The 27,892-nt window shown below is 41.3% G+C and overlaps 1 protein-coding gene across 5 annotated transcripts in view; it reads right to left on the bottom strand.

Moving 5' to 3' along the window:
• CFAP221 (cilia and flagella associated protein 221) overlaps positions 1–27,892 on the bottom strand; it is a 110,610-nt gene that overhangs the window by 25,877 nt on the left and 56,841 nt on the right. For all 5 annotated transcript variants that reach the window (XR_004744728.3, XM_035305087.3, XM_002749523.7 and 2 more), the window contains exons 8-19: positions 27,478–27,637; positions 23,806–23,926; positions 23,611–23,722; positions 23,309–23,417; positions 20,121–20,208; positions 17,141–17,230; positions 13,231–13,329; positions 7,863–7,968; positions 5,767–5,900; positions 3,592–3,672; positions 2,876–2,983; positions 2,652–2,786 (exon numbers count right to left, since the gene is read on the bottom strand). Coding sequence is in view for 4 of the 5 variants with exons in the window: in XM_035305087.3 (XP_035160978.3) it covers positions 2,652–2,786; positions 2,876–2,983; positions 3,592–3,672; positions 5,767–5,900; positions 7,863–7,968; positions 13,231–13,329; positions 17,141–17,230; positions 20,121–20,208; positions 23,309–23,417; positions 23,611–23,722; positions 23,806–23,926; positions 27,478–27,637 (1,343 nt within the window). In the remaining variant the exon portion in view is untranslated. The remainder of the gene's footprint in view (positions 1–2,651; positions 2,787–2,875; positions 2,984–3,591; positions 3,673–5,766; positions 5,901–7,862; positions 7,969–13,230; positions 13,330–17,140; positions 17,231–20,120; positions 20,209–23,308; positions 23,418–23,610; positions 23,723–23,805; positions 23,927–27,477; positions 27,638–27,892) is intronic.

Raw genomic sequence — 27,892 nt, 5'->3', positions numbered from 1 at the left:
ACAAAGGTTTTCTAGTAGTTTTACTGTTTCAGGCTTTATATTTAGGTCTATGATCAATTTTGTATTAACTTATGTAGACGGTGTGAGGTACTGATTGAAGTCTTTATTTTTATTTTTGGTAAATGGGTATCCAAATGTTCTGGCACTATTTGTTGAAAGATTATCTTTTCTCTAATGAATTATCTCTGACCTTTGTCAAAAATCAATTGACCATAATGTATGAATGAATATATTTCTGGATCCTCTATTTTGTTCTATTAATCTGTTTATTTCTCCATTTATTTAGGTTTTCTTTGAGTTCTCTCAGCAATGTTTTATAATTTTCAGTGTATTGGTATTATACATTTCTGTCATACTTATCTCTAAATATTTCATGTGTTTTGATGCTATTGTTATGTGACACGGCTTTTGAAACTTCAGTTTCAGAATGTTTGTTGCTAGTATATAGAAATATACTGATTTTTATATGGTGATTCTGCATCCTGCAATCTTGTTAAATTCCCTTATTAGTTTTAGTAGTTTTTTTAAATAGATTGAATTGTATTTTCTAGATAGACAATTTTTTTTTGTAAATAAAACAGTTTTATGTCTTCTTTTCAAATCTGGGTGTCTTTTATTTATTTTTCTTTCTTGTTACATTGGCTATACTTATAATCCTAAATAGAATTAGTGAGAGCAGACATCCTTGCCTTATTCTTGATCTCAGGAGGAAGGTATTCAGTCATTTACTACTCAGTTTGATGTTAGCTCTAGGTTTCAAATAGATAACCATTATTCAGTTGAGAAAGTTCCCTTCTATCCTGAACTTGCTGACAGTGTTCATCAGGAATGGATGTCAGACAATTTTTCTGTTACTACTGACATATTTTTCTTTTGCGTCTTATATGTAAACTACAGTGAGTTTTTAATGTTAAATTAATATTATATTCCTGGTTTAAATATTATCCTTTCTATATAGCAATGGATTTGATTTATTAATATTTTGTTATGAATATTTTCATCTATGTTCATGAAGGATATTGGTCTTTTTTTTTTTTTTTTCCCTGTAATGTCTCTGTCTGGCTTTGGTATCAGAATAACACTAGCCTCTAGAATGATTTGGGAATTAGCCTCATCTCATTTTCTGGAAGAGCCTGTGTAGATTTTGTATTATTCCTTCCTTAAATATTTGGGAGAATTCCCTAGTGAAGGCATCTGGGCCTGGAGGTTTCTTTGTGGGAAAGTTTTCAACCAAAAATTCAATTTCTTTAACAAATATAAAGCTATTTTGGTTATTTATCTCCTCTTAAATAATATTTCACAGTTTGTGCCTTTTAATGAATTTGCATATTTAACCTAAGTCATCAAATCTACTGGCATAAAGTTTTTCAAAATATTCACTTCTTACCTTTTTAAAATCTGTAGAATATGTAGTAATGTCACCTTTCTCATTCCTGACATTGGTAATTTGTGCCTTTTGCATTTTTTCCTGAACAGTTAGGTTACAGGTCTACCAATTTTATTGATCTTCTCAAAGAGCCAGTTTTTCTCAATTGTTTTTCTGCTATTTCATTGATTTTCTTTTCTTTGAGATGGAGTCTTACTCTTTTGCCCAGGTTGGAGTGCAGTAGCATGATCTCAGCTCACTGCAACCTCTTAACCTCTTCCACCTGGGTTCAAGCAATTCTCCCATCTCAGCTTCCCGAGTAGCTGGGATTATAGGCATGCACCACCATGTCTGGCTAATTTTTTGTACTTTTACTAGAGATGGGGTTTTGCCATGTTGTTCTCGAACTCCTGACCTCAAGTGACCTGCTGGCCTTGGCCTCCCAAAGTGCTGGGATTATAGGCCTGAGCCTTTGGGCCCAGACTATTCAACTGACTTAAATTTGACCTTTATTATTTCTTTTTCTTGCTTAGTTGCTTTCATCTGCTCTCCTTTTTCTAGTTTCATAATGGGGTAGCTTAGGACATTAACTTGAAACATTTCATGTTTTCTTTTCTTTTCTTTTTTTTTTGAGATAGAGTTTCACTCTTGTTACCCAGCCTGGAGTGCAATGGCGTGATCTTGGCTCACCGCAACTTCGCCTCCTGGGTTCAAGCAATTCTCCTGCCTCAGCCTCCCAAGTAGCTGGGACTACAGGCGTGCACCACCATGCCCAGCTAATTTTTGTATTTTTAGTAGAGACAGGGTTTCACCATGTTGACTGGGGTGGTCTCGATCTCTTGACCGCGTGATCCACCCGCCTCGGCCTCCCAAAGTGCTGGGATTACAGGTGTGAGCCACCACACCTGGTTCATCTTTTCTAATGTAGATATGCAGTGCTACAAATTTCCCACAGATTTTTTGTTTGTTTTCATTTTCATTCACTTAAAAATACTTTGTAGTTTCTTTTTAAATTTCTTCTTTGGCCTATATGTACACAGTATAGATGTTTGGAAAAGATCATACAATTAATTTCCTTAAAGGTGCAGGAATTGCTACAAGGCACAATCATTGATATTCTCCAATAAATAAAGGCGGGCAAGCAATTTTAAAAGTCAGATATTGTTCAACACTTGAAATTCCAAAGAGAAAAAAATATTCCCAGTGAATGCTCTGTTTCTTATAGAGTAAGTGCTGAAATAAAGGAACCCAGAAAACAAGGCTTCTTCTGCCAGTTGTCACTTACAAAAACATACAGTGGATCATAATCTAGGGACATGGCTAAGGCCTCAGGTGGTTTCATGCTCAAGATTGAGGTCTTGTCAGAGAGCTGAGGTGTAGAGTCCTGTTTTGGAAGGGCTATGATGGTGGTGACTTCATCCTAAAAAGAGCCAAGGGCAGCACGTTAGTTTTTATGCCAGGATAAGAGGGAAAAGATGAGAGCGATTCTGGAAAGTGAGGATGTGTTACCTCAGCTCCTTGCCTTAGGGCTCGGGCAAGCTTTTGAGGTCTGTAACTTGTTGAAGACTTGTGGACAGAGAACGGCTGATATCTCTTAATTTTGTACAGTTGAGGAACCTGAAGGTGAAAGAAGATTGAAAATCCTTAAAAACCTGTTGCCATTTGGTGGGATCTACTTCTCAACAACAGCATTTCTGAGCTTCCTGGTGGTAAAAGTAAGAAAAGCACCATGTTGCAGTCATTGAATTGTGGCTGTTGTTAGTTTGGACCAGCACTGGACAGACTTTAGGGCAAGTCTCGAGCCCTGTTCTGGGTTTCAGTACATGTGAGTGTTCATGATGACTCAACCATCCTCATGGCTTCAGTGTAGAAGTACACCAAAATATTTTCATTTTCAAAACCGAAGTGGTCATATACCTCAAGAAAGGCTGACTAATTTTTGCTCACTTTATCTTGTATTTTTTCTTGAAGTTTCTAATATATGTAGTTCAGGTAGCTTCATATATACATGATATAGGTATATCCACAGAGTAGATATCCTGGTTTGCATAAGCAATACTATGAGAAAAGAATCTGCTGTACCTCCCATATGCCATGCAGTAACAGCAGAGTATGCTACACAGTGTAATCTATAATAAAACAAAACTATAAAATGCTAGCAATACAAATTCAAGAATATTTTGTTTACTTAAGAAACTCAATTAATTCTATGTGACAGGTCTGACCTGCAGATTGAAGAAGGAATAACTCTGCTTGATTTGAACTTCTGAAGACTTAACTGGAACCAGTCCAAGGCCATCAGGAGCCTAAAATGTGAAAGAAGAAAAAAGAACAAAGACTCAACACTGAGCAGGAGTGGCTATGCTTGTTTCTATTACATTTTGAAACATTAAATGACCACTTCGACTCTCAGAGCAACTCCTCCTGCAACCGCAGTTGCCAGTTGATCTGTAGGGCAGAAAGGCAGCCCTGGCCACCCCCTCTTCCGTGTCTTCTAGTGGTTGTCAGTCTTTTTTATTTTCTATGGTTCTGGAGACTACAATGTGTCACCCAGAAGCTTCTTCAGGCTTGAAAGACTCAGCCCCCAAGCTGCCAGCAGTTTAGGGACAGACACACCTCTGTGGGGCAGGGGAGCCCTCTTCAGGGGCTGCCTCATTTGAAGGGAGCTGCCTCAGTCAGGATCAAGTGCTCCTCCCAGGCAGCTCACCTCCATCGAGGGTTGAAGACACGGGAAACATGCTGTGTCCTCTCACCCTATGCTAGCTTCAGTGTTCTGACAGGCCCAGCTGAGGCCTTTGTTGAGGTGGACCCAGTCCTACTTCTCTCTCCACACAATCCTGTCCCCTCAGCTTGCCTTCCACAGGTGTTAACCCCCAAAGCGCTACCAGATACACTTCCTGCATGGTAGTCTGCCTCAGACACCCAGAGGATCTGGATGGTGCCTGAATATGATGGGCACTCCAAAAATAACATATAACCCCTAATCTAATATACAATCACTGAATTAATATGATGAAACATTAATATGCCACGATGATACCATTTCCCAATTTCTAGATGCTAAATGTAAAAAAAAAAGCATGTTAGAACTGATGAAACACAGTATTTATGAGATAAATTAATAGATTCCTTTTTATAGACAGGAATGCTAAGTGCTCTATTTTTCAACAACCCTGAGCTGCAGAGAAGTCTTTGTAGCACTAGCTAAAATATCAAATGAAATATGTCACCTTCAAACTATTAAAAAATAATGAGGGGGGCTCCACTGCATGGTGAGGATCCCTTTCCACTCCATCAACCTCTTCACCCCATTAATTATCAAGTATCAGACATTTATTGCTGCTTGAAAATCACTGGTTTTTTATTTCTTAGGAACTCATTATTCTGCTCTAAATCACACAAGTATCAAAAGCAGAAAACATAAGGAATTTCTAAATTCAGTCCTATAATTCTTGAGTAAATTACCTGCAATCCTTAACAAATACTTTGGAATGTGAATGACAAGTTTATCCTTTTAAATTAACAGAATATTTTTTGCACATGCACTTGCAATATTGATTTAAGTATACTTTTTATTACTAACGATGTGAACTCGAGTAACATTTTATTACTGGCCATGTGAATGTGTGCCTCAGTTTCCTCATCTGTAAAATGGCAAATCTATTACGTAGATTTGTTGAAGATTAAATGAGGTGGTACACTTGAAGGCCTTAAGACACTGGCTTAACGTATGGTAAATACAACATAAGGTTAACTATCAGTATGCAGTAAATTTTAATCATGCACCATTGTGCCCATAAGGGAAGAAGGATGAGCTATTATACCTCCTGCTACCCCAAGAAAGACACACACACACCCCAGAGAGAAAGAGAAGGAAAGAGAAGTGGATTGTGAGTCTGATGGGTTAGATTGTCAATTTCTGGGGTCACAGTCCCTTCTTATGATGTTAGACCCAGACTTGAGGGCTGCCTTTCTCTGTTCCCTGACTTCCACCATCTGCCCAAGCAGCAGAAGGGCCCAGCTGAGCAGAGCCTGTCTCCCTGGGCCGGGTGGGGCCCTGTTGGTTCCTCTCTCTGACCTTCTGCTCTCAGGCCCAGTTCCAGGGCAGTTAAGTGGGTGGGGGGGTGCGGAGAGGGAGGGAGGGGTTCAGTGCTCATGTTGGATTTCGGTCTGGGAAGGATCCAGCCCAGGTTACAAGGGAGCTCTGTGCAGGTATATCAGGAGCAAGGCAGACGGTAAGAGATGATCGCGGGTTTCCCACTGGTCATACTTTCCTGGTCTTCTTTTGGAGCCTCTGGGAGGAGGTGAAGGGATTGAGACTGAGATGGGGCTTGCCTTATATCTGCCCAACACGACCATGATCCTGCCCACTTCCTGCCACCAAGCCTGACAGCACCTACCAACTCGTTGGAATCCTGGGGTGGGCTGCAGTCTGGGAAAGCGAAGGGCAGCACCTCCTCGGGCGACACAGAGAACCGGGTGGTATAATCATCCTGACTGATTTGCCGCAGGAAGAATTTGAAGAAATTTGTCTCTATTGGTAAAAAGAAAACCCAGCACTTTTAGGGGGTACTAAAGATATTTTTACGGGAAATCACCATCTGTTTTGCATATTTGCTATATACCAATCAGTTGGTGTGTGCATGTTTATATATGCATATATTTCCACTTTTAGTGTTTCCTTGGTTCCTTACCTCAACCTCTTTTCCAGTTAAAAAGATTTTATCTTTATTTCCAAAAAATTATAATTCGTCATTAAAATATCTCTGATGAATTAAGCAAAGAAAAAGATTAAAGAAGTAAATGAAGACATTTTCTATACGTCCCTACACAATTCACAGGTAAATTTTACAGTGTTTTAGAAAAAAAAAAGTTTCTTTATTAGAAACTTCAACACCAGAGATAAAAATAATATAGGATGAAGAAAGAGAATTATCATTATGTTATACAATGTTTTGAAAAACAAAAATACACATTTGGGTCTCAGTGGAGCAGCAGATGGGAATGTGGTTGCTGCCCAGGGAGGATGGTGAAGGCTGAACCAGGCTCTGAGGCTCAGGCCAGGAAGGGAGGAAGAGTCTGGAAAGATCAGGGTTGCTCGAGGGCTGGCATACAAACTGTGGTTGAGAATACATGTATTGGGAGAAGTTGATGACATGGTGTTTGGGTCCCAGAAGCTACCAAGCATGGGTCTCCAACAGTCCCAGCCAAGCTGGGCATCAGAGGATTGGAATTTCTTTGCTTTTTTTTGTTTGTTTGTTTTATGAGAGACAGGGTCTTGCTCTATCACCTGGGCTTGAGTGCAGTGGTGCGATCATAGCTTACTATAACCTTGAACTCCTGGGTTTAACCAGTCCTCCCACCTCAGCTTCCTGAGTAGCTGGGACTACAGGCATATGCCACTAGTCCTGGATAATTTTTAATTATCCAGGGGGTCTCTGTGTTGCCCAGGCTTGTCTCGAACTCCTGGGCTCAAGTGATCCTCCCACCTTGGCCTCCCAAAGTGTTGGGATTACTGGCGTGAGCTACGGTCACCGCAGTGGCCAGCATGGAAATCTCCGTAAGTAGCAAAGACAATACAAGATTAAGAGGCTTAATGTGCAAATTCTAGGCTGAGAAAATACCAAATTCATCTGGTCCATCAGCAAGTATAAATGATGACTACCCTAGTCTCTGGTGACAAGAAGAAGCTGAGGGCACAAAACAGGAGGTCAAGCCACAGCCAAACTTCACAGACATTACAACTTGGTTTGGGGTCAGGTGACCTTGTTCATTATCAACTGGGTAGGTATTTCAGCCAAACCTGGCATGGAGATTCACTTTATATCATGAGATAGGCTGAATAATGGCACTCAGAGGTGTCTACATCCCACTCCCAGGAGCCTGTGAATGTGTTACCTTCCATGGTAAAAGGCATTCCGCAGATGGGCTCTGTGATGGGGGATTATTCTGCACTAGACAGGTGGGCCTTATCTAATCAGAGTCTGCATAAAAAGAAATAGGGGGTGGGTCAGAATCACATAAGGAGATGTGAGGACGGAAGCAAGAGGTCATGTGGGCAAGGGACCAGGAGACAAGGAATGCAGTTGGATACCAGGAGCTGGAAAAGGCAAGGACATGGGCTCCCCTGAAGCCCCCAGGGGAGAGCTCAGCCCTCCCAACACCTTGATTTTAGACTTCTGACCTCTAGAACTGTAAGATGATAAATTCGTGTTGTTTTAAGCCATTAAGTTTAAAAGGCTTAATGCACAAATGGTAGGTTGAGAAAATACCAGGCTCAGCCAGTCAATCAGCAAGTATAAATCATAACTACTATAGTCTCTGGTGACAAGAGAAAGCAGAGGGTACAAGTGATTTGTTATAGCCGTGATAGGAAACTAATACGTGTGCTGGTGAAAATTTCATATTTGAATAGAGCTAACTTCATTCTAAGGAGAGCTCACGCTCAGAGGCATGATCAGTCTCAGCATCGCTGTGCTTCGCAGCCGCACTTCACCTTGTGCCATTGATTGTTTTGCTTGGCCAATCTTTCTCCGGACACTCTCTTTGTCCATTTCACGAACAGCACTCAGCATATTGAATAATCGTCCCTGAATCATGACCTGAAATTGGAGCGAATAATGATTTCAGATTATTAATCAACACATGCTCATTTTGACAGTCAACCTAATCCACTTCACCCAACCACACTAACAGCTGAGACTCCCACCGTAAGTCAGAATTCACAGGGATCTTGGCATGCTACTCTCCCTAGTCTGCGGCCACAGGGACTTCAAGGTCTGAGCAATACTGACTTGCCTGATTACAAAAAAGACCAAGTTGTTATCTGGCCTTGTCCCACCCAATTTATGAGCCTTGATTTTCTCCGATTTCCAGTTTGGAAATAATGTCTGGCTCTATGTTCTTTCTTCTGGATATATCTGAATAGTAATGCTACCACTGTGCTATTTTCAGAGTTGAAGGACAGACAGCATGGGTGATTCTGTAGCAATAACACTGTGGGTTACAGTGATGCTAACTACACACCTCTGAGCTTTGCCTTCAGAGCAGATGCTGCTGCAGCTGAATGCTACCTGAGCCCAGAGCTGCGGCTGAGGGGATTGTTATTCCATAATTTACATTGTTTTCCATTCTGTAAATGACTCTTTCAATTAAAAAGTGGCTACTCAGTGCCCTGTCCTGTGCACTGGAAATACAGTGAGGAGCAAATAAATGTCTACACAGAGCTGATATTCCAAGTGTGTGTAGTGGGTGGAGTGGGATACAATAAACACCAAGACAAAAAACCATGATAAATACCCTGAAGAAAATAAGAGGGTAAGTGCCTGAGGCCATGACTGGCTGGCTCTCTTATGCAAGGATAATGATGGAAGGCCTCTGCCGAGTTTGAATGATGACAGGACAACGATGGAAAGATGTTGGCAAGAGAGTTCTCAGCAGAGGAGAGAGCCAGTGCAGAGGTCCTGATGCCGGAACAAAGGAGACACGTTTAAGGGACAGAGAGAAATCCATGGGGTCTGGTAGTGTTGATAAAAATTGTGTATTTTATTCTTTTTTTTTTTTCTTTTATTTATTTATTTATTTATTTTATTTTATTTTTTTAAATTTTTTATTGGATTATAGGTTTTGGGGTACATGAGCAGAGCATGCAAGACAGTTGCGTAGGTACACACATGGCAGTGTGCTTTGCTTTTCTTCTCCCCTTCACCCACATTTGGCATTTCTCCCCAGGCTATCCCTCCCCACCTCCCCCTCCCACTGGCCCTCCCCTTTTCCCCCCAATAGACCCCAGTGTTTAGTACTCCCCTTTCTGTGTCCATGTGTTCTCATTTTTCATCACCCACCTATGAGTGAGAATATGCGGTGTTTCATTTTCTGTTCTTGTGTCAGTTTGCTGAGGATGATGTTTTCCAGATTCATCCATGTCCCTACAAACGACACGAACTCATCATTTCTGATTGCTGCATAATATTCCATGGTGTATATGTGCCACATTTCTCCAATCCAGTCTATTATCAATGGGCATTTGGGTTGATTCCAGGTCTTTGCTATTGTAAACAGTGCTGCAATGAACATTCGTGTACATGTGTCCTTATAGTAGAACGATTTATAGTCTTTTGGATATATACCCAGTAATGGGATTGCTGGGTCAAATGGAATTTCTATTTCTAAGGCCTTGAGGAATCGCCACACTGTCTTCCACAATGGTTGAACTAATTTACACTCCCACCAACAGTGTAAAAGTGTTCCTTTTTCTCCACATCCTCTCCAGCATCTGTTGTCTCCAGATTTTTTAATGATTGCCATTCTAACTGGCGTGAGATGGTATCTCAATGTGGTTTTGATTTGCATCTCTCTGATGACCAGTGACGATGAGCATTTTTTCATATGATTGTTGGCCTCATATATGTCTTCTTTCATAAAGTATCTGTTCATATCCTTTGCCCACTTTTGAATGGGCTTGTTTGTTTTTTTCCTGTAAATCTGCTTGAGTTGTTTGTAAATTCTGGATATCAGCCCTTTGTCAGATGGGTAGACTGCGAAAATTTTTTCCCATTCTGTTGGTTGCCGATCCACTCTAGTGACTGTTTCTTTTGCCGTGCAGAAGCTGTGGAGTTTCATTAGGTCCCATTTGTCTATTTTGGCTTTTGTTGCCAATGCTCTTGGTGTTTTGTTCATGAAGTCCTTGCCTACTCCTATGTCCTGGATAGTTTTGCCTAGATTTCCTTCTAGGGTTTTTATGGTGCCAGGTCTTATGTTTAAGTCTTTAATCCATCTGGAGTTAATTTTAGTGTAAGGTGTCAGGAAGGGGTCCAGTTTCTGCTTTCTGCACATGGCTAGCCAGTTTTCCCAACACCATTTGTTAACCATGGAATCGTTGCCCCATTGCTTGTTTTTGTCAGGTTTATCAAAGATTGTATAGTTGTATGTATGTTGTGTTGCCTCCGGTGCCTCTGTTTTGTTCCATTGGTCTATATCTCTGCTTTGGTACCAGTACCATGCTGTTTTGGTTACTGTAGCCTTGTAGTATAGTTTGAAATCCGGTAGTGTGATGCCCCCCGCTGTGTTCTTTTTGCTTAGAATTGACTTGGCTATGCGGGCTCTCTTTTGGTTCCATATGAAGTTCATGGTGGTTTTTTCCAGTTCTGTGAAGAAAGTCAATGGTAGCTTGATGGGGATAGCGTTGATTCTGTAAATTACTTTGAGCAGTATAGCCATTTTCACGATATTAATTCTTCCTAACCATGAACATGGAATGTTTCTCCATCTGTTTGTGTCCTCTCTGATTTCGTTGAGCAGTGGTTTGTAGTTCTCCTTGAAGAGGTCCCTTACGTTCCTTGTGAGTTGTATTCCAAGGTATTTTATTCTTTTTGTAGCAATTGCGAGTGGCAGTTCGCTCTTGATTTGGCTTTCTTTAAGTCTGTTATTGGTGTAGACGAATGCTTGTGATTTTTGCACATTGATTTTATATCCTGAGACTTTGCTGAAGTTGTTTATCAGTTTCAGGAGTTTTTGGGCTGAGGCAATGGGGTCTTCTAGGTATACTATCATGTCGTCTGCAAATAGAGACAATTTGGCTTCCACCTTTCCTATTTGAATACCCTTTATTTCTTTTTCTTGCCTGATTGCTCTGGCTAGAACTTCCAGTACTATATTGAATAGGAGTGGTGAGAGAGGGCATCCTTGTCTAGTACCAGATTTCAAAGGGAATGCTTCCAGTTTTTGCCCATTCAGTATGATATTGGCTGTTGGTTTGTCAGTGTATTTTATTCTAACTCTTACAGAACATCTTTAGAGGGTTTCAGTAGGGGAGAGGCACTGTCATCTTTTAGCTCTGCAAATACAACTTTGGCTGCCATGTGGCTCTAAATGTAGGGAGACCTGTGGCCATGGTCCAGGTGAGAGATGGTGGGAGCCTGGTCTGTGGCTGCAGTTGAGGAGATTAGGCAAGGCATCAGTCTGGGGACACACTGGCACATAGAACTGACAGGCCTTGCTGTGGCATGTGAGGAACAGTGTGAGCCATCACTCAGAACAAAGTCCATCATTGCTGACAGCCTTTTTCGGGAGGGAAGGCTCGAAGCAGAAGGACCAAGGTGGTTCCATTAGCAACAAGCCAGCCTGGCCAGTCTCTTGCTGTTGCCTATTGTCAATGGCTGTGCTTTTCTCCCTGGGAGCACAGCTTTGTGCTGCCTCTTACCACTATCCTCCCTGCCCTGAGCCTGTTGTGGTGGTCCCTACTTGCACATATGCAGAGACCACCCAGGGAAAGCCTCACCAGGGACACTGGCTTTTGGGCCTTGGAGGCTGGGGGGTAAGTGAGGGACACGGGCCTTGGAGGCTGGTGAGTAGGTCCCTCAGGCAGTGAGCTCTGCCTCCCTCTACCTAGACTGTTGCCAGTCTAGGCTGAGAAGATTGCATGAAAGATAAGCTGTAACACAAACATCTGGAGTCTCTTAAACATACTCATTCATTTGATCCTCACAACAACCCTGTGAGACAGGTCTCATTATTCTCCTCAGCATTCAGGTGAGGAAACTAAGGCACTGTAGTTATGTAAATTGCCCAGGATCAGAAAGTGCAAGGAAGCAGCACCAGGAATTAGAGCAGGCACTCTGCTCCACAGCCCAGGCTTTATCCACTGCTCTCACTGGCTTCAGGTGTGGCCCTGCCCACCAGGGAAGCCACACACGAGTGACAGAGATGAGAGACTTACAGGCAGCATACGAAGCACATGGCACCACGGAGATCCCTAAGTACTAAAGTGTGCAAGGACAGCCTCTTGCAGGAAAAGTGGACTCAGGATGGCTCAAGGACAGGTGCGAGCCCATGGAGCAGAGTTGGGGAAGCACTGTAGTCAGAGCTGAGAGCAGATTCACAGGATAGTAGCAGGGAATGAGCACGACTTGTGTGGCAGACCAGACAGGGACAATGAAAGGACAAGGACAGCTAGAGGAGTGTGGCTGCAGCCAGACCAGGGGTCACATGACACCCTTTACTGGCATGAGAGGATCAGAAGTCTTGGTTTTATCTTGTTAACAGGAAGCCACTGGAGGACCAGTATGAGGTGGGGAAGCCACAGAAGGAGATGACACCTCTGAAAGGTAGGCATTAGCCTGGATGCTGGAGGCAGGATCTCTCAGACATTCTCCATTGTTCTCCCTAGAAGTAACCGATCAATATCCCATTGTTACTCATAATAGCCAAGTGGTGAAAACAGCTGAAACTTTCATCAACTGATGAATGAAGAAAATATGATCTATCCATGCAATCAAATACTATTCAGCCATAAAAAGGAACGAAGTATTGATACATGCTAAAACATGTACAAGCCTAGGAAATAAGTTATATAAAAGAAGCAGTTGCCAAAAGCCATGTCTTGACTGTTTAAGGTGATGGATAGGATAATTATATTGATTTGATCCTTATACAATGTATACATGCATTGGAACATCACACTGTGCCCCATAAATATGTACAAATATTATGTGTCAATTATAAATTTAAAAATTGAATTTTTAAAAGGCTGCATATTGTATGATTCCATTTATATGAAATGCCAAGAAAAGGCAAATCCATAGAGACAGAAAGTAAATTATTGGTTGCCAGGAGGGTGTGGGGAGTGCCTGAAAATGGGCATCAAATTTCCTTTTGAGGTGATAAAAATGTTCTAAAATTAGATAGGGATGATGGCTGCCAAGCTCTATAAATGTACTAAAAACGACTGAACTGTATACTTTACAAGGGTAAATTTTATGGCATGTAAATTGTATCTCAATAAAATGTTATCAAACCACCATTGCTTGATTTCCTTATGCTGATGAGCAAACAAATCAACATTTCCAACTGGTGTTGAGACTTACCTTGCGTGCTACTTGTTGAAAGCGTCTTTGTGCCCTGGATCTGCTGAGCCAAGTGTTATTAATGAGTGGATCAAAATTAGGATGAAATTCCTTGATTTTCTGTGAATATAAAATATAGGCACATTTTACATTTAAATTTTAACTCTTGTCATAAACATTTAATAAAAACTTTTTAGAGTTTGATCCCAAATTGTTATTTATTTGTTGTATTACTTAGCGAGCATTTATTTATTAAACACTTTTAGTGTACACAGCATTACAAGGAACACTTCTTGAGTTGGAGGCCAAAAGTGAAAGATAAGATTAGGGTTTTAAGAAACTTACAGTCTAGTTAGTAATGCTCAAGCAAACACATGTGACTTTGAGAAATAATAAAGTCACCAATCCCATGTGGTGGTGCTGACAGTGCATCCAGAATTGAGAGGTGTGGGCTGTGAGATCCCCTGGCTGGGAAGAAGGACTGCTTTACTCAGCCCTGCATGCCTAGTGCTGACACATGTATTGTCCCACATGTGCCTGCATGTCCTGGGCACCAGTGTGTCTAAATTAGTAAATGAATAAGGAGGAAAGAGAGGCTGGGGGTATAGTGAGGCTGGCCAGAGCCTGAGGTTCAGTCTCTGTAGGTTTTTGAATAAGGAAATGATATATAAAAAAGCCATCAGAAGGGAATCAGTCTTACTTTGGCATATGCCATGAGCTGCAGAGGAGAGAAAAGAGGAGCAGGCACACAGACAGAAAAACCTGTTGGATTAGTCATGGGAGATACCTGAAGGCTGGACTCTGGTATGGCCCATGGAAGAGCTATTGGCAAGACTTTGTGGCCAAAAGAAATGTGATGAGGAGGAGGATAGGGATAAATGAGGTAAAAATAAAGATATGGCAAAACCAGCAGAGAAAAGTGAGAATGATGGAGGTGGGAGATTAGAAATAATTTTTTCATTGTTAAAATTAAAAGTTAAGGTTTTAACAAGTGATATGGTTTGGCTGTGTCCCCATCCAAATCTCATCTTGAATTGTAGTTCTCATAATCAACATGTGTTGTGAGAGGGACTAGAGATAATTGAATCATGGGGGCAGTTTCCCCCATTCTGTTCTCATAACAGTGAGTTAGTTCTCAAGAGATCTGATGGTTTTTGTCAGGGGCTTCTCCCTTTGCTCAGTTCTCATTCTTCTCACTCCCACATTGTTTGCATCCCTTTCTGCTATAATTTGGTAAGTTTCCTGAGGCCTTCCTGGCCATGTGGAACTGTGAGACAATTAAACCTCTTTCCTTTATAAATTACCCAGCCATAGATATTTTGTTATAGCAGAGTAAAAATGAAGTAATACAGTAAATCGGTACCAGAAGTGGGGTGTTACTATAGAGATACTAAAAAATGTGGAAGCAACTTTGGAACTAGGTAACAGGCAGAGGTGGTTGGAACAGTTTGCAGGGCTCAGAAGAAGACAGGAAAATGTGAGAAACTTTGGAACTTCCTTGAGACTTGTTGAATGGTTTTGCCCAAAATGCTGATTATGATATGGACAATGAAGTCCAGACTGATGTGGTCTCAGGTGGAGATGAGGAACGCTGGGAACTAGAATGAAGGTGACTCTTGCTTTGTTTTAGCAAAGAGACTGGGGGCATTTTGTCCCTGCCCTAGATATCTGTGGAGCTTTGAACTTGAGAGAGATGATATAGGGTATCTGGCAGTAATTTCTAAATAGCAAAGTGTTCAGGATGTGACTTGGGTGCGGTCAAAAGCATTCAGTTTTATGTATTTGCAAGATATGGTTTGGAACTGGAACTTATGCTTAAAAGGGAAGCAAAGCATATAAGTTTGAATTGAAATTGAAAAATTTTGCAGCCTGATAATGTCATATTAAAAAAAAAAACCCCTCATTTTCTGAGAAGAAATTCAAGCTGGCTACAGAAATTTGCATAAGTAATGAGGAACCAATGTTAATTGCCAAGACAATGGGAAAAATGTCTCCAGGGCATGTCAGAAGTCTTCATACCAGCCCCTCCCACTATAGGTCTGGAGACCTAGGAGAAAAAAATGTTTTGTGGGCCAGACCCAGGGCCTTGATGCTTTGTGCAGTCTTGGGACTCAGTGCCCTGCAGCCCAGCCATAGCTAAAACGGGCCAATGTACAGCTCAGGCCATGGTTGCAGAGGGTGAAAGCCTCAAGCCTTGGCAGCTTTCACATGGTGTTAAGCCTGTGGGTGCACAGAAATCCAGAAGTGAGGTTTGGAAAACTCTGCCTAAATTTCTGAGGATGTATGGAAACAGTTGGATGTCCAGGCAGAAGTTCAGAGCAGGGGTGAAGCCCTCATGGAGAACCTCTACTAGAGCAGTACAAAGGGAAATGTAGGGTTGGACCCCCCACACAGAGTCCCCACTGGGGCACTGCCTAGTGGAGCTTTGAGAAGAGGGCTGCTACCCTCCAGATCCCAGAATGGTAGGTCCACTGACAGCTTGCACGGAGTACCTGGAAAAGCCACAGACACTCAATGCCAGCCTGAGAAAGTAGCTGGGAGGGAGGCTGTACCCTGCAAAGCCACAGGAGCAAAGCAGCCCAAGGCTATGGGGGCCCACCTGCCCACCTTGTGCACCAGCATGACCTGGATGTGAGACATGGAGTCAAAGGAGATCATTTCAGATCTTTAAGGTTTAATGACTGCCCTCTTGAATTTCTGACTTGCGTGGGGCCTGTAGCCCCTTTGTTTTGGCCAATTTCTCCCATTTGGGATGGGTATATTTATCCATTGCCTGTACCCGCAATGTTTCTAAAAGTAACCAACTTGCTTTTGATTTTACAGGCTCATAGATGCTCTCTAAGATCTCTTCCTGGTCAGATATGCTAAGATTCTATGTCCAGGCATAGGTTGAAGGGACTTGCCTTGTCTCAGACTTTGGACTGAGGCTGAGTTATGCTAGAGTAAGTTAAGACTTCGGGGGACTGCTGGACGGACATGATTGTATTTTGAACTGTGAGGACATGAGATTTGAAGGAACAGTGGTGAACAATATGGTTTGGCTCTGTCCCCAACCAAATCTCATCTTGAATTGTAGTTCCCATAATGCCCACACGTCATGGGAGGGACCAGGTGGAGATAATTGAATCATCTTATAAAACCATTAGATCTTGTGTAAACTGACTCACTAACTCATTATCTCCTGTTCTCATGACAGTGAGTGAGTTTTTGCAAGATCTAATAGTTTTATAAGAGGCTTCCTTCTTGGGTTGGTTTTTATTCTTCTCATTCCTGCCACCATGTAAAGAAGAATGTCCTCTTCTGCCATGATTATAAGTTTCCTGAGGCCTCTCCAGCCATTCAGAACTGCGAGTCAATTAAGCCTCTTTCCTTTATAAATTATCAAGCCTTGGGTGTTTCTTCCTAGCAGTGTAAAAATGAACTAGTATTATAAGACAGAGATAATCGGGTGGATGGGAACACTACTCATTTTACATTTGAGCACACTAAGGCACCACAGTCAAGAGGCTTGCCAAGGTCCCCTATCTGTCATAGAGCTGGAACTAGAACTCTGGCTTCTTACTTCTGATTTTGTATCTTTTCTACCAAGGGAGGGGGGACAATGAACAGCGGCCCAGGGACCCACCTTGAGGACCTGTGGACAGGGGCTTAGAGAATGAAGGGAAACAAAAAGGGAGACCCAAAATGAGAAAGTAGAGGGATGAAAAGGAGTTGCCAAAGTGCAATGCTGTTCATTTCAAGAGAAACATGAATTACAAGTTTTGATGGTTTACTTGCAAAAACGTGGTAAAAAACACTCTGAAATGTATGCAAATTAAAAAGTATTAAATATCTCTTGGTAAAGGATTTATATAAAATTGTTTAGCATTAAAAAAATAAGCATTTAAAGAGCTGCCAATAATCAGATTCTAAATAAAGGAAAGTTACCCACCTCTTCTCGATTGCGAATGATCCGTTTCTGGCTAACTTCTGTTTTAAGTCGCTGAAATTCCTCATCCAAAATAGGATCTCCTCTATCTAGCTGGGTTTTTAATCATCAAAATAATTTAAATTGAATATAAATGCATAAAACTTTGTCTTTAAAACTTGTAGAACCCCATTAAGCAATTCGATAAATACACCCGTGATGTTCCCATTGAAAGTGGTGAAATACAAGTAGGTAAAAAAGATTATATGATCACACTGTTTAAACACAGGGAGCTCTGATTGAAGTGCAGACTCAATACCTTTTTTTTTTTTATAACTAAAAGACAGTGTTTTTGGAAATTATTTCTAAGACACTTAACATTCATAGAAAGAATTTTAAGAAACTGTGTAACTATGGCGGTATATAGATTTCATCAAAAAGACATTTAATGTCCCAGTAAAGTCTTAAGCTCCTCACAGTTGATTATTCAGGCATCAGGTTTTAAGGAAGGAATGTGGGGATTCCTCCCTTCTCCTGGGTAGTGGAAGCTGACAGGTCTTCCTGGGCCAGAAAACGACCTGTGGCTCCCCAGATGTGAGTGACCCCAGGCCTCTCCCCTTGTTTCACCTGCCTGCTTCCCTGATGGTGCCTAGGTCATTTTTCTTATTCCCAGGATTCAACAGTGACTCCTGAGGTAGGCTGGCTGGGCTGGGGTCAGTGTCTATACATGCCTGCCCATGTGGGAAAGGGAACTTGCATATTCTGCACATGGTATTAGTTTCTGCTTATCTGTGTGTTCTATTATTTGTTTGTTGGGTAACTTCAAAAACCAGCTTGGTTTGAATTTAAAAAATGATTTAATTGGAAATCTATTCTGATCATCACATTAATACCCTATTCAGAAATAAGAGAAGTGTGTTATTCTCACCAGGGTGGTGAGCTGCCTAGCTCTGGTTGGCACTTATTGGGAAGTTGAGTTTGAGACTGTGCACATGAAGTTCAAAAGACAGATTTCATGGGGAGCCCCAGATCCCCACCAGCATTAAGAGTAAAATAAAATAGGCAATTTAAAGAAGGGACTGGCAAATAGGTCATTAGCTAGAATAATGACAAGGGAGATTTATTATATCTTTATTAAGACATTGCTTATTTGACGATGAGTAAAAGCTCATCATCCTTGAGGGCTGTGCCACTCTGAGGCCAACTCCCTCCTTCCCCAACCATTTCTTCCCTTTGTTTCTGCCATGTGCCTGGGGCCTCCAGGAGTTCCTTGCCACTGGGTCGCCTGCCAGGACTCAGCTCTCATATGAAATCCCCTGGACACACAGAATGGAGTCCCTGAGATGCTTGGTCTCCCATATTCCAGGGAGTCTGGGCTACCTGCTCATCCTCCTTGCCCCAGGAGCCATGCTAAGGATGGGACTGCTCCTTGGCTGTCACTGCCCGCAGCCACAGCCTCAATGTCCACAATGACTGATCTGGGGATGTCTGTGCCAACTTCACCTTTAAAAAGGTTAGAAAACAGCATTCCATTGTGGGGTTGACAGAAAATGCTTGATATTTTGTTTTTAAGAGAGCAAGCAAAGAATCTGAACACACAGAACTAAATTTAAATGCCAATTTAGTATCTGCTTTTTTTCTAAATGCAAAGATTTACCAATGTAATGATTTTATATTTTTTGTTTGTCTTATGAAAAATAAAGAAAAATAAGAAAAATTTAAATTTATTTAAATATCTAGGTGGACTCCAAATCTAGAAAGAGAAGTATATTCTCTACGAGAAACATATTCATATCTAACAAGAAACACTTTTCGTCAATCCCTCCCACCCACTGCTGTGAAGTCATTCTACATGAATCTCGCATTCCCTAGCTCAAACATCTGTGTTACAGGTTGAATTGTGTTCCTTCAAAATTCTTACGTTGAAGCCTTAACCCCTAGAACTCAACATGTGATGGTATTTAGAAATGGAGTCTTTAAAGAAGTGACCAAGTTAAAATGAGGCTGTCAGAGTGGGTCTTAATCCAGTATGACTGGTGTCCTTATAACAGAGAAGATTAGGATGGACACAGAGGAAGACCACATGAAGATGTGAGGAGAAGGTGGCCACTGATAAGCCAAGGAGAGAGGTCAGGAACAGATCCTTCACTGATGGCTCTAGGAAAGAATCTACCATGCTGGATCTTGTATCTATGAGAAAATTAATTTCTGTTGTGTTAAGTCACACAGTCTGTGTGATACTTTGTTACGGCAGCCTGAGCCAACTAATACAATATGTGATCATTCTGTAAGTCCCACCAATTAAATTTAGACACAGAGCACCAGCCGACTCCTGTCTCCTCTGGCCCATGTGTATCCTGTGTTTTAGCCACTATGGACTTGTCCTCAGTGTTCTCTGCACCTGCTGTGTAGGTAACAACCATCTTCAAAGCATGGCGAGGCCATGGGTGTTGCAGAGTCCCACAGTTACATCCCTGGACCTACAGGTGCTACCTTGGCACCCCAGGTGTGGCCCCACTCCCCTCAGCCCAGTTTCTTTTTCTGCATAGCCCCTTTGAGGATCTCTGACTTGGGATTGTCATTTGCATCTGTCTCTGATGTGGCTCCTGGTTACCAACTTTGGGTCTCTTTTGTCTTCATGCTCTGGAGATCATGGGACAGGGGACCCCAACTCAAAATTCCAGCTCGAATTTGAGCCATTCCCTCCATGTGAATGCCTTTGTCCTCTTTGCTACTTTTCAAAAACTTATATGATATCTCCTAGGAAGCATTCCAATCAGATGAGTTCTCTCTACTTTCTGGCTTCTGAATCCTTACAATACTTAGTATAGGTCTCTGGTGACATTTATAGCCAGTCTTGATTTATGGTTGACAATTTACTTGTCATCAGCCTTTCCCATTCCCAATTTAACTGTGGGTTTTCTTCCACCTGGCATCTTGCATATAGTAGGAATTTAAAAACATCTAGTGAAACAAAAGATAGCAAATTAGCAGTAACTCTGACCTTATATTTGGAGCATGCTCTTTGCCACTCCTCAGTAAGCTCTTTTTTAAGTTTAAAAGACATAGGATCTTTACCAAGGTGCACCTGCCTGGGGAAGAAAAAAACAGTGTCCAGAACCCATCAGAATACCAGAGTCAACTTTAGGATGGAACATCTTCACTATATTCCACAACTGAAAAGGAACACTGAGATGCTGGAGAGAGAACACATGGGAGAGAGAAGTTACAGAGGCTTCAGCAACGTAACAAAGATGAATAATGTGTTCTACAAAGTGAAGCTTATTTTAAATATTTATGAATAACAACATCTGGATGCTTAACTTCCTAAGTCATTAGGGAAATACAAATCAAAGCCACAACAATACACCCCTTTACACCCCCTGGGACGGCAATGATGGTGATGATGGTAATAATGGAAAATAACAGGTATTGCAGAGCAAGTGGAGAAACCGTAACCCTCAGATATTGCTGGTGGGAATGTAAAATGGTTCAGGCACCACAGAAAACAGTTTGGTGGTGCCACAAAAAGTTAAACATAGAGTTACCATATGACTCAGCAATTCCACTCCTAGGTATATACCTAAGAGAACTGAAAAGATATGGTCACATAAAAAAAGTGCATATAAACGTTGGTAGCAGCATTATTCACAATAGTCAAAAAGTGGGGAACTACTGAAATATCCACTAACTGATGAATGAATAGGCAAAATGTTGCAATCCATTCAATGGGATATTATTCAGCCATAAAAAGGAATGCAGTACTAACACATGCTATGACATGGATGAATCTTCAAATCATGTTAAGTGGAAGAAGTCAGTCACAAAAGGCCATGTATTATGTGATTCCCTTTATGTGAAATGTCCAGAGTGGGCAAATCCGTAGAGACTGAAAGTAGATTAGTGGTTGCCAGGAGCTCCAGGGAGTGGGGAATGGGGAGTGACTGATAGTGGGTATGGGTTTCTTTTTCTACTGATGCCAGTGTTCTGGAATTGGGTAGTGGTGGTGGTCATGCAACACTGTGGATTTGCTAAAAGTCCCTGCACTATATACTTTAAACTGGCTACGATGATGAATTCTATCACAATTGAAAGAAGCTAATATGCAATGTATTCACCACGAGACCCAGCACATGTCTTAAATAAATAATAGTTATGATTTTTAAAGTGGAGGTGGAGGGATGTTCTGGAGAACTGTTTTAGGTTATAGGAGACTAGAGGGACATGAAAACTAAATACAAATGGTATGATCTTTGGACCCTAGATACCTCTCTCCAAAAACAAAAACAAAAACAAAAACAAAAACAAAAACAAAAACAAACCACGTATAGGCTGGGCTTGGTGGCTCATGCCTGTAATCCCAGAAATTTGGAGGCCAGGGGTGGTGGATCGCTTGAGGCCAGGAGTTTGAGACCAGCCTGGGCAACATGGTGAAACCCTGTCTTTATTTTATTTATATAAAATTTAAAATAAATATGTAAAATACATTAAATATTTAAAATAAATATTTTAAAAAGACTAGGTACAAAGTACATTTTAGAACAACTGGCTAAATCTGCCTATACACTGATCATTAGATAATATTATTGTATCAGTGTGAAATCCATTGGAAGTGATTACAGTAATGTCGGAGAATGTCTTTGCTCTTAGGAGCTACATGCTGAAGTATTTTGGGGTGAAGCTGCCCAGTGTCTGCAACTTATTTGTAAATGGCTCAGGGGGAAAACGGCCCATGTGGGTGTGTGTGTGCATGTATGAGTAGTAAGGGAAGGGCATGTGTCTTAATGAGAACAATTAGTGAACCAAGGTCAAGTGTACGTGGGTTTAAGAGCTTTCAACATAAAAAGTTGGGAAAAATATTAAAGGAACAACACAGCATTCAGAATAGGATTTGGGATGCTGTGTTGAAGAACTGGACTACTTACTTCAAGTCCGATACAGAGATGCATAGAAAGAACAAAAACACCAGTGTTGACAGTGGTCACTGATCATTGCTGAGTCATGGCATCACTGATTTTTTTCCTTCTCTATATGTAAAAAAACCATGTTTTCAGGTTTCCTACAATGATGACCTACCTGTTTTTCATAATAAGGACAAGGTATTTTTAAAAATAAAATTTTCAGTTCCTTGGAGTATTTCCCATTAACTGAGGAGGGGCCATAACTACAGACTTAAGCTGAAGCAGAAGGGATTTCTGATGGAAACAAGGGCCATTTCCCCGGAGACAGGGGAGCAACCCAGTGGGCAACTTCAGAGGGCTCCAGCTGAGGGCATGCTCTCATGCATCGGGAAGGGTGGAGTCTGGGTCCTGGAGTAGGCAGCCTCTCAATGAACTATCCAAGAGTCTTTTTAAAAAATTTTTTAGCCCAGTTTACTTTAGGTCAGGCATGGTGGCTCATACCTGTAATCTCAGCACTTTGAGAGGTCAAGACAGGAGGATCACTTGAGCCCAGGGGTTTGGGTCCCACCTGGACAACATGGTGAGACCCTGTATCTAAAAAAAAAATTTAGCCAGTCATGGTGGCATGCACCCTTACTCTCAGCTACCAAGGAGGCTGAAGTGGGAGTATCATTTGAGGCTGGGAGGCTGGGGCTGCAGCTGGCCCTGATGTGACACTGCACTCCAGCTGGGTTGACAGAGTGACACCCTTTCTCAAAAAAAAAAAAAAAAGAGAGTTTACTTTTCAGCTAAATCTGTACATATGCATAAGCTTGGTCTGATCTGGTAAAAAAAAATTGGAAAAAGTTTCTAATTTGGGCAGAGAAGCACAAGAATTCTCACATCTGGGTTTTAAAACCTCCAGTAGGAGCCCCCCAGAGCCTTACCCTACTGGGCTACCCAGAAGGCCTCTGGTGCACACAGCCCATGGCACAAGGGCTCCTGGGGAGGTGGAGGGCGGTGAGATTTGAGGTGCCGGCAGCAGTAACCAGCAGGACCAGGGAGCATCTCCCACAATTCACTCCGGTCCTGCTGTTGTCTGGTCACATTTAGGAAAGAGCGTGGTTTGGTCACATATATTTATTCGTAACAGAAACTTCCTACTGAAATAGGAGGATCACTGGCAGAGAAACAATCATCAAATTCTCCAAAGTACCTAAAAGGTTATTACATTTTACTGTCTCTCATTTATAAAATATAATCTAAGAACAACTGTACTGCCATTTGATACAAATAATTGCTCAATATTTACCACTTAAGATGATTTTCCATCTCTTCGTGAATGTCCTGTCTGACTTTCTGTTCAAAGAGTGCCTCCTTCATCTGTCTTGTTTTTGAAATTTCAGTGCCTTGATCCAAAACTGAAGGCAGGAGCAGACAATGTTTATACCAGTAATCAAATTGGAATCATTTGCAGAGAGAAAAACACATTTCTAATGGCGAGGCATAAGAGCAGTCTAACCGAATTTTGTTGTTCGTAGGTAAGCAATGTGACAAGCAATAACTCTTTCATATTCTGCTCAGGGGCTACTTCATGGCCAGTCAACTGGTTACCTTCTCTTAATTCTTTAATCTTCAGTTTTCCCGGTTCTTGGTTTAAAACAGTTGCCACAGCAAATGGATTCGATAAATCTACTGGAAATCTCAGGTTCTGGTACTCAATTTCCTAAGGGTCCAAATCAATAGGAAAATCAGTTACTCTGCTGCTCTGTCACCCCTTCATCACACTGAGGACAAGGCCCACCGTACCTTCACCTTCTGAAGCTTCGGTTTCACTGGTGGTCGGTGAAAATATATATGCGTCATTGCTTTTTCTGGAGGAATGTTTACTTTTTTAGAAAGGGTATTCAATCTTTCGAACTCTTCCAATCTATAGGTTAAAACAAATGTTAAATTAGTAAATAAGTCACTACCTCAAGGTCCTTAATTTTTTTTTTTTTTGAGATGGAGTCTTGCTCTGTCACCAGGCTGGAGTGCAGTGGCCCAATCTCGGCTCACTGCAACCTCTTCCTCCCAGGTTCAAGCGATTCTTCCACCTCAGCCTCCCGAGTAGCTAGGACCACAGGCATGTGCCACCACACCCGGCTAATTTTTTTGTATTTTTAGTAGAGATGGGGTTTCACCGTGTTGGCCAGGATGGTCTCCATCTCTTGACCTCATGATCTGCCCGCCTTGGCCTCCCAAAGGGCTGAGATTACAGGCGTGAACCACTGGGTCCCTAAATTTTTATATTTCTTTTGATAACACCACAACTTGAAGTCCCTTATTATGTCTAAACTAAAAATAAATGTATACCTCAACAGTGATCTACTAAAATAAATGTGATGTCACTGTATTAGAGTATAATCAGAGCTATCAAAATAGCCCACCAATGGTTGTTTTGCCTTATATTCTTAAAGAACATAATGACTAAAAATATGACATGCCGAAAACGGTCTCATGGTCTAGCACAATCCATTTCTAGCCTGTTGGTTTTTCAATAGCTGGAGTTACCACATTTAAAAAAAAATCTTACTTTGATTTATCTTCCTAGTAAAAGAATGATTATACCAATTGTTTGTAGCAAGATGTTTCAAAAAGAGATTCAAACTAATGTTTGGGATCTTTTCTGTAACTAGAAACTGACTTGGACGTGGGTAGTGAGAGACAGTGCAGCCAGCAGCCCACAGAAGCTATTCGGGTTATCCATTATGAGGTGCAGTAGAACTGTGTGTTATTCAGAAATGCTACTTATGAAGCATTTTGTTTTTAGAAACGATTTTTATCTTAAGAGTTCTATTTTTCTGCAACACAAGGCAAAGTTACGATTTTGAAAATCACCATTTTTAAATTTATTTGTTCAGTACCAATTTGGCATAATAGTTTAGGTAAAACTAATGTTACATATCAAGCATTTCTTTAAGCAAGGATAAACACTTGTTTTCCATGACCTTACGAAAATAAGAAAAAAATAGGTGAACTTTTACTCACTCTGACAGTTAATATGCATTTGTTGAGCACCCACTGAACAGGCCTGTTGCATTATATGGAACTTATGCTAGCAACCTCAAATTTAATGCCTGCATTTAAAAGCATCCTTATTACCCAGGGCATGGGAGAACCTGTTCCTTGGTGAGACTCACACCCACTGACATGCTCTGATGTTCAGGATGAGGAGCTTAGCCAGGTAGTGAAATGGAGTTCAGCATCCCCATCTCAGTGGAGCTTTGACACCACCTCTGCTGTTAAATACTGGGGAGCAACAAAACCTGGGGATGTTAAAAAGCAGCCTCCCAAACAACATCCTCAATGTTGATGATGGAAATGAAGAGGTCTAAGAAATGATAAACAAATTACATGGGGAATTTTGCAGTGCCAAATGAAGAAAGCAACCTATGACAATCTCAGAGAACGCTACAGCCAGTATTTTTCCCTGTTGAGAAACTATAGCCAGTTTTTTTCCCTTCATGGTAGAATTTATATGTTATAATATTATTTGCAGCTCGGAGAGACATGCATATCTTAAAACATAGTCCTTGAAAATGTCGAGTATATGAAACAAGCTATTAACATAATAATTTAGAAATAGTGTATGCCTGCATTTGTATGGTGCTTCTGTCATACAATGCTGTCGTACATGTAAAAACACAGCTATAGGAGCTGGGCGCAGTGGCTCACACCTGTAATCCAAGCACTTTGGAAGGCTGAGGCGGGGAGATCACATGAGGTTGGGAGTTCGAGACCAATCTGACCAATGTGGAGAAACCCCATCTCTACTAAAAATGCAAAAAAACTAGGTGGGTTTGGTGGCAGCCACCTGTAATCCCAGCTACTTGGGAGGCTAAGGCAGGAGAATCACTTGAACCTGGGAGACGGAAGTTGCAATGAGCCGAGATTGCACCATTGCACTCCAGCCTGGGCAACAAGAGCGAAACTCCGTCTCAAACAAACAAACAAAACAAACAAACAAAACCCCACACAGCTATGAAAGGCTATAAAAAAAAAAATCCCACTCACGTGATGGCTTTAAGAAAGTCATTGGAGTGTTGTAGCACCTGATGTGAAATGACAAACAGCGTTTTGCTCACCTGGTCAGCAGAAAAATCAGCTGTTTTAAAATCTGTATTCAGTTCTACTTGTTTGTTGCCTGAGTGATTTTATTTCAACGACAGTTATTTGCAGGATTTGGGTCCAGCAAGCCACAATAATATCCTACAGTTGATTACGCTGCTTTGAATTTTTGTGAAGAAAATCATGATATAAATATATATGATATCACGGAATGAGTTCATATTTTGGTATAAGGTTGCTACTCTACTTGTAATATGCTGAATGATGTTAATATGTGATGTGTATCCATGTGCAAAGAGGAGGAAAACCAAAATATTTCCCTATCATTTTCAAAATAATTGTCAGAATCTTCTAAGATTGGTATTTATACTGTGACAACTTTTTTTTTTTTTTGATATGAAGTCTCGCTCTGGCACCCAGGTTGGAGTGCAGTGGTGCCGATCTTGGCTCACTGCAGCCTCCGCCTCCTAGATTCAAGCGATTCTCCTGCTTCAGCCTCCCGATTAGCTGGGACTACAGGCACATGCCACCATGCTCGGCTAATTCTGTATTTTCAGTAGAGATGGGGTTTCACCATGTTGGCCAGGCTGGTCTTGAAAGCCTGAGTCGAGGTGATCTGCCTGCTTCAGCCTCCCAAAGTGCTGGGATTACAGGCGTAAGTCACCACACCCAGCAACTTTTAACCTTTATAAAAATCGTGGGTATAAGAAAAAACCACGATGTTAACCAGAGGCACTGGGATTGAAAAGTACAAGCTCATATTCAAATGGAAATGGAAGTTCAGGAAGGATTTGTTATAAAGTACAACTTAATCCCATTCCAAATCTTCACTCTGACATAAAGTCTGACGGTGCTTTGAAAACCCTCCTGTGTGTGGCACTTTCTGTCTCTGCCTCATGTGAAGTCACTTGTTATATGATTTATTTTGGTCTCTTGAGGTTGTGGTCCATTTTCCACTGAACTTTGTAGTGGACAGTGCACACGGCAGGGACTCAATTAATTAAAATGCTATATGGAAACCTTAAAAACAGTTACGTTGTTCTAGCCCTATTGTTTAAATTTTGGAATAGGCAATAAGACATGCATATGGTAAAAAATTCCAACAGTGCACCAGTAGTAATCAGTGGAAAAACGTGTCCCTCAAAAATTCCTTTTTCTTGTTTCTTCCCTTCCTGTCAGAAGCAACTCCTGCTGCTAGCATAGACATGTTCTATATTTCCGTTACGTTTTAAAGTATATTTTATGTCGGCTCATCATTTTAAGTAAGTTTTTGATGACATTCTGTTATAAGAAAGACAGAATGGAAGAAAATAACACTCAGGTTTTGAAAAAGGGCTAAGGATAAACAAAAACACTGCAAAGACGCCATACGGTAAGGCCATGTTGGGATAGCACGTTCCGGTGAAGACACATTCGTACGGTTGAGAGTTGAACTGTGAAATCCATAACTGCATTTTGATTTGTGCAGTCCCATACTGAAAGGGTGTAAATGTAATAGTCACAGTCGTCTTCCCATTAGCTGGAATTATTCCTGAGAGGAAAGAAATGAGAAAATGTGATACCCTCTCTTCTTGCCAAGGCCAGTCACAGAGGCCGACACACATACAAACACAACTGACCCTTGGACAATGCGGAGGTTAGGGGTGCTGACTCCCCATACAGTTGAAAATCCACATATAGTTTTTGGCTCCCCCAAAAGCTAATAGCCTTCTGTTGACCAGAAGCCTTAATGATAACATAAAGTCATTTAACACATATTTTATGTGTTATATGCATTAGGTACTGT

This window comes from Callithrix jacchus, chromosome 6 (genome assembly GCF_049354715.1).
Source record: "Callithrix jacchus isolate 240 chromosome 6, calJac240_pri, whole genome shotgun sequence".
In the NCBI taxonomy this organism is placed as follows: Eukaryota; Metazoa; Chordata; class Mammalia; order Primates; family Cebidae; genus Callithrix; species Callithrix jacchus.
Note: the sequence above shows the minus strand (reverse complement) of the source record. Positions and strands in the feature narration are given on the sequence as shown.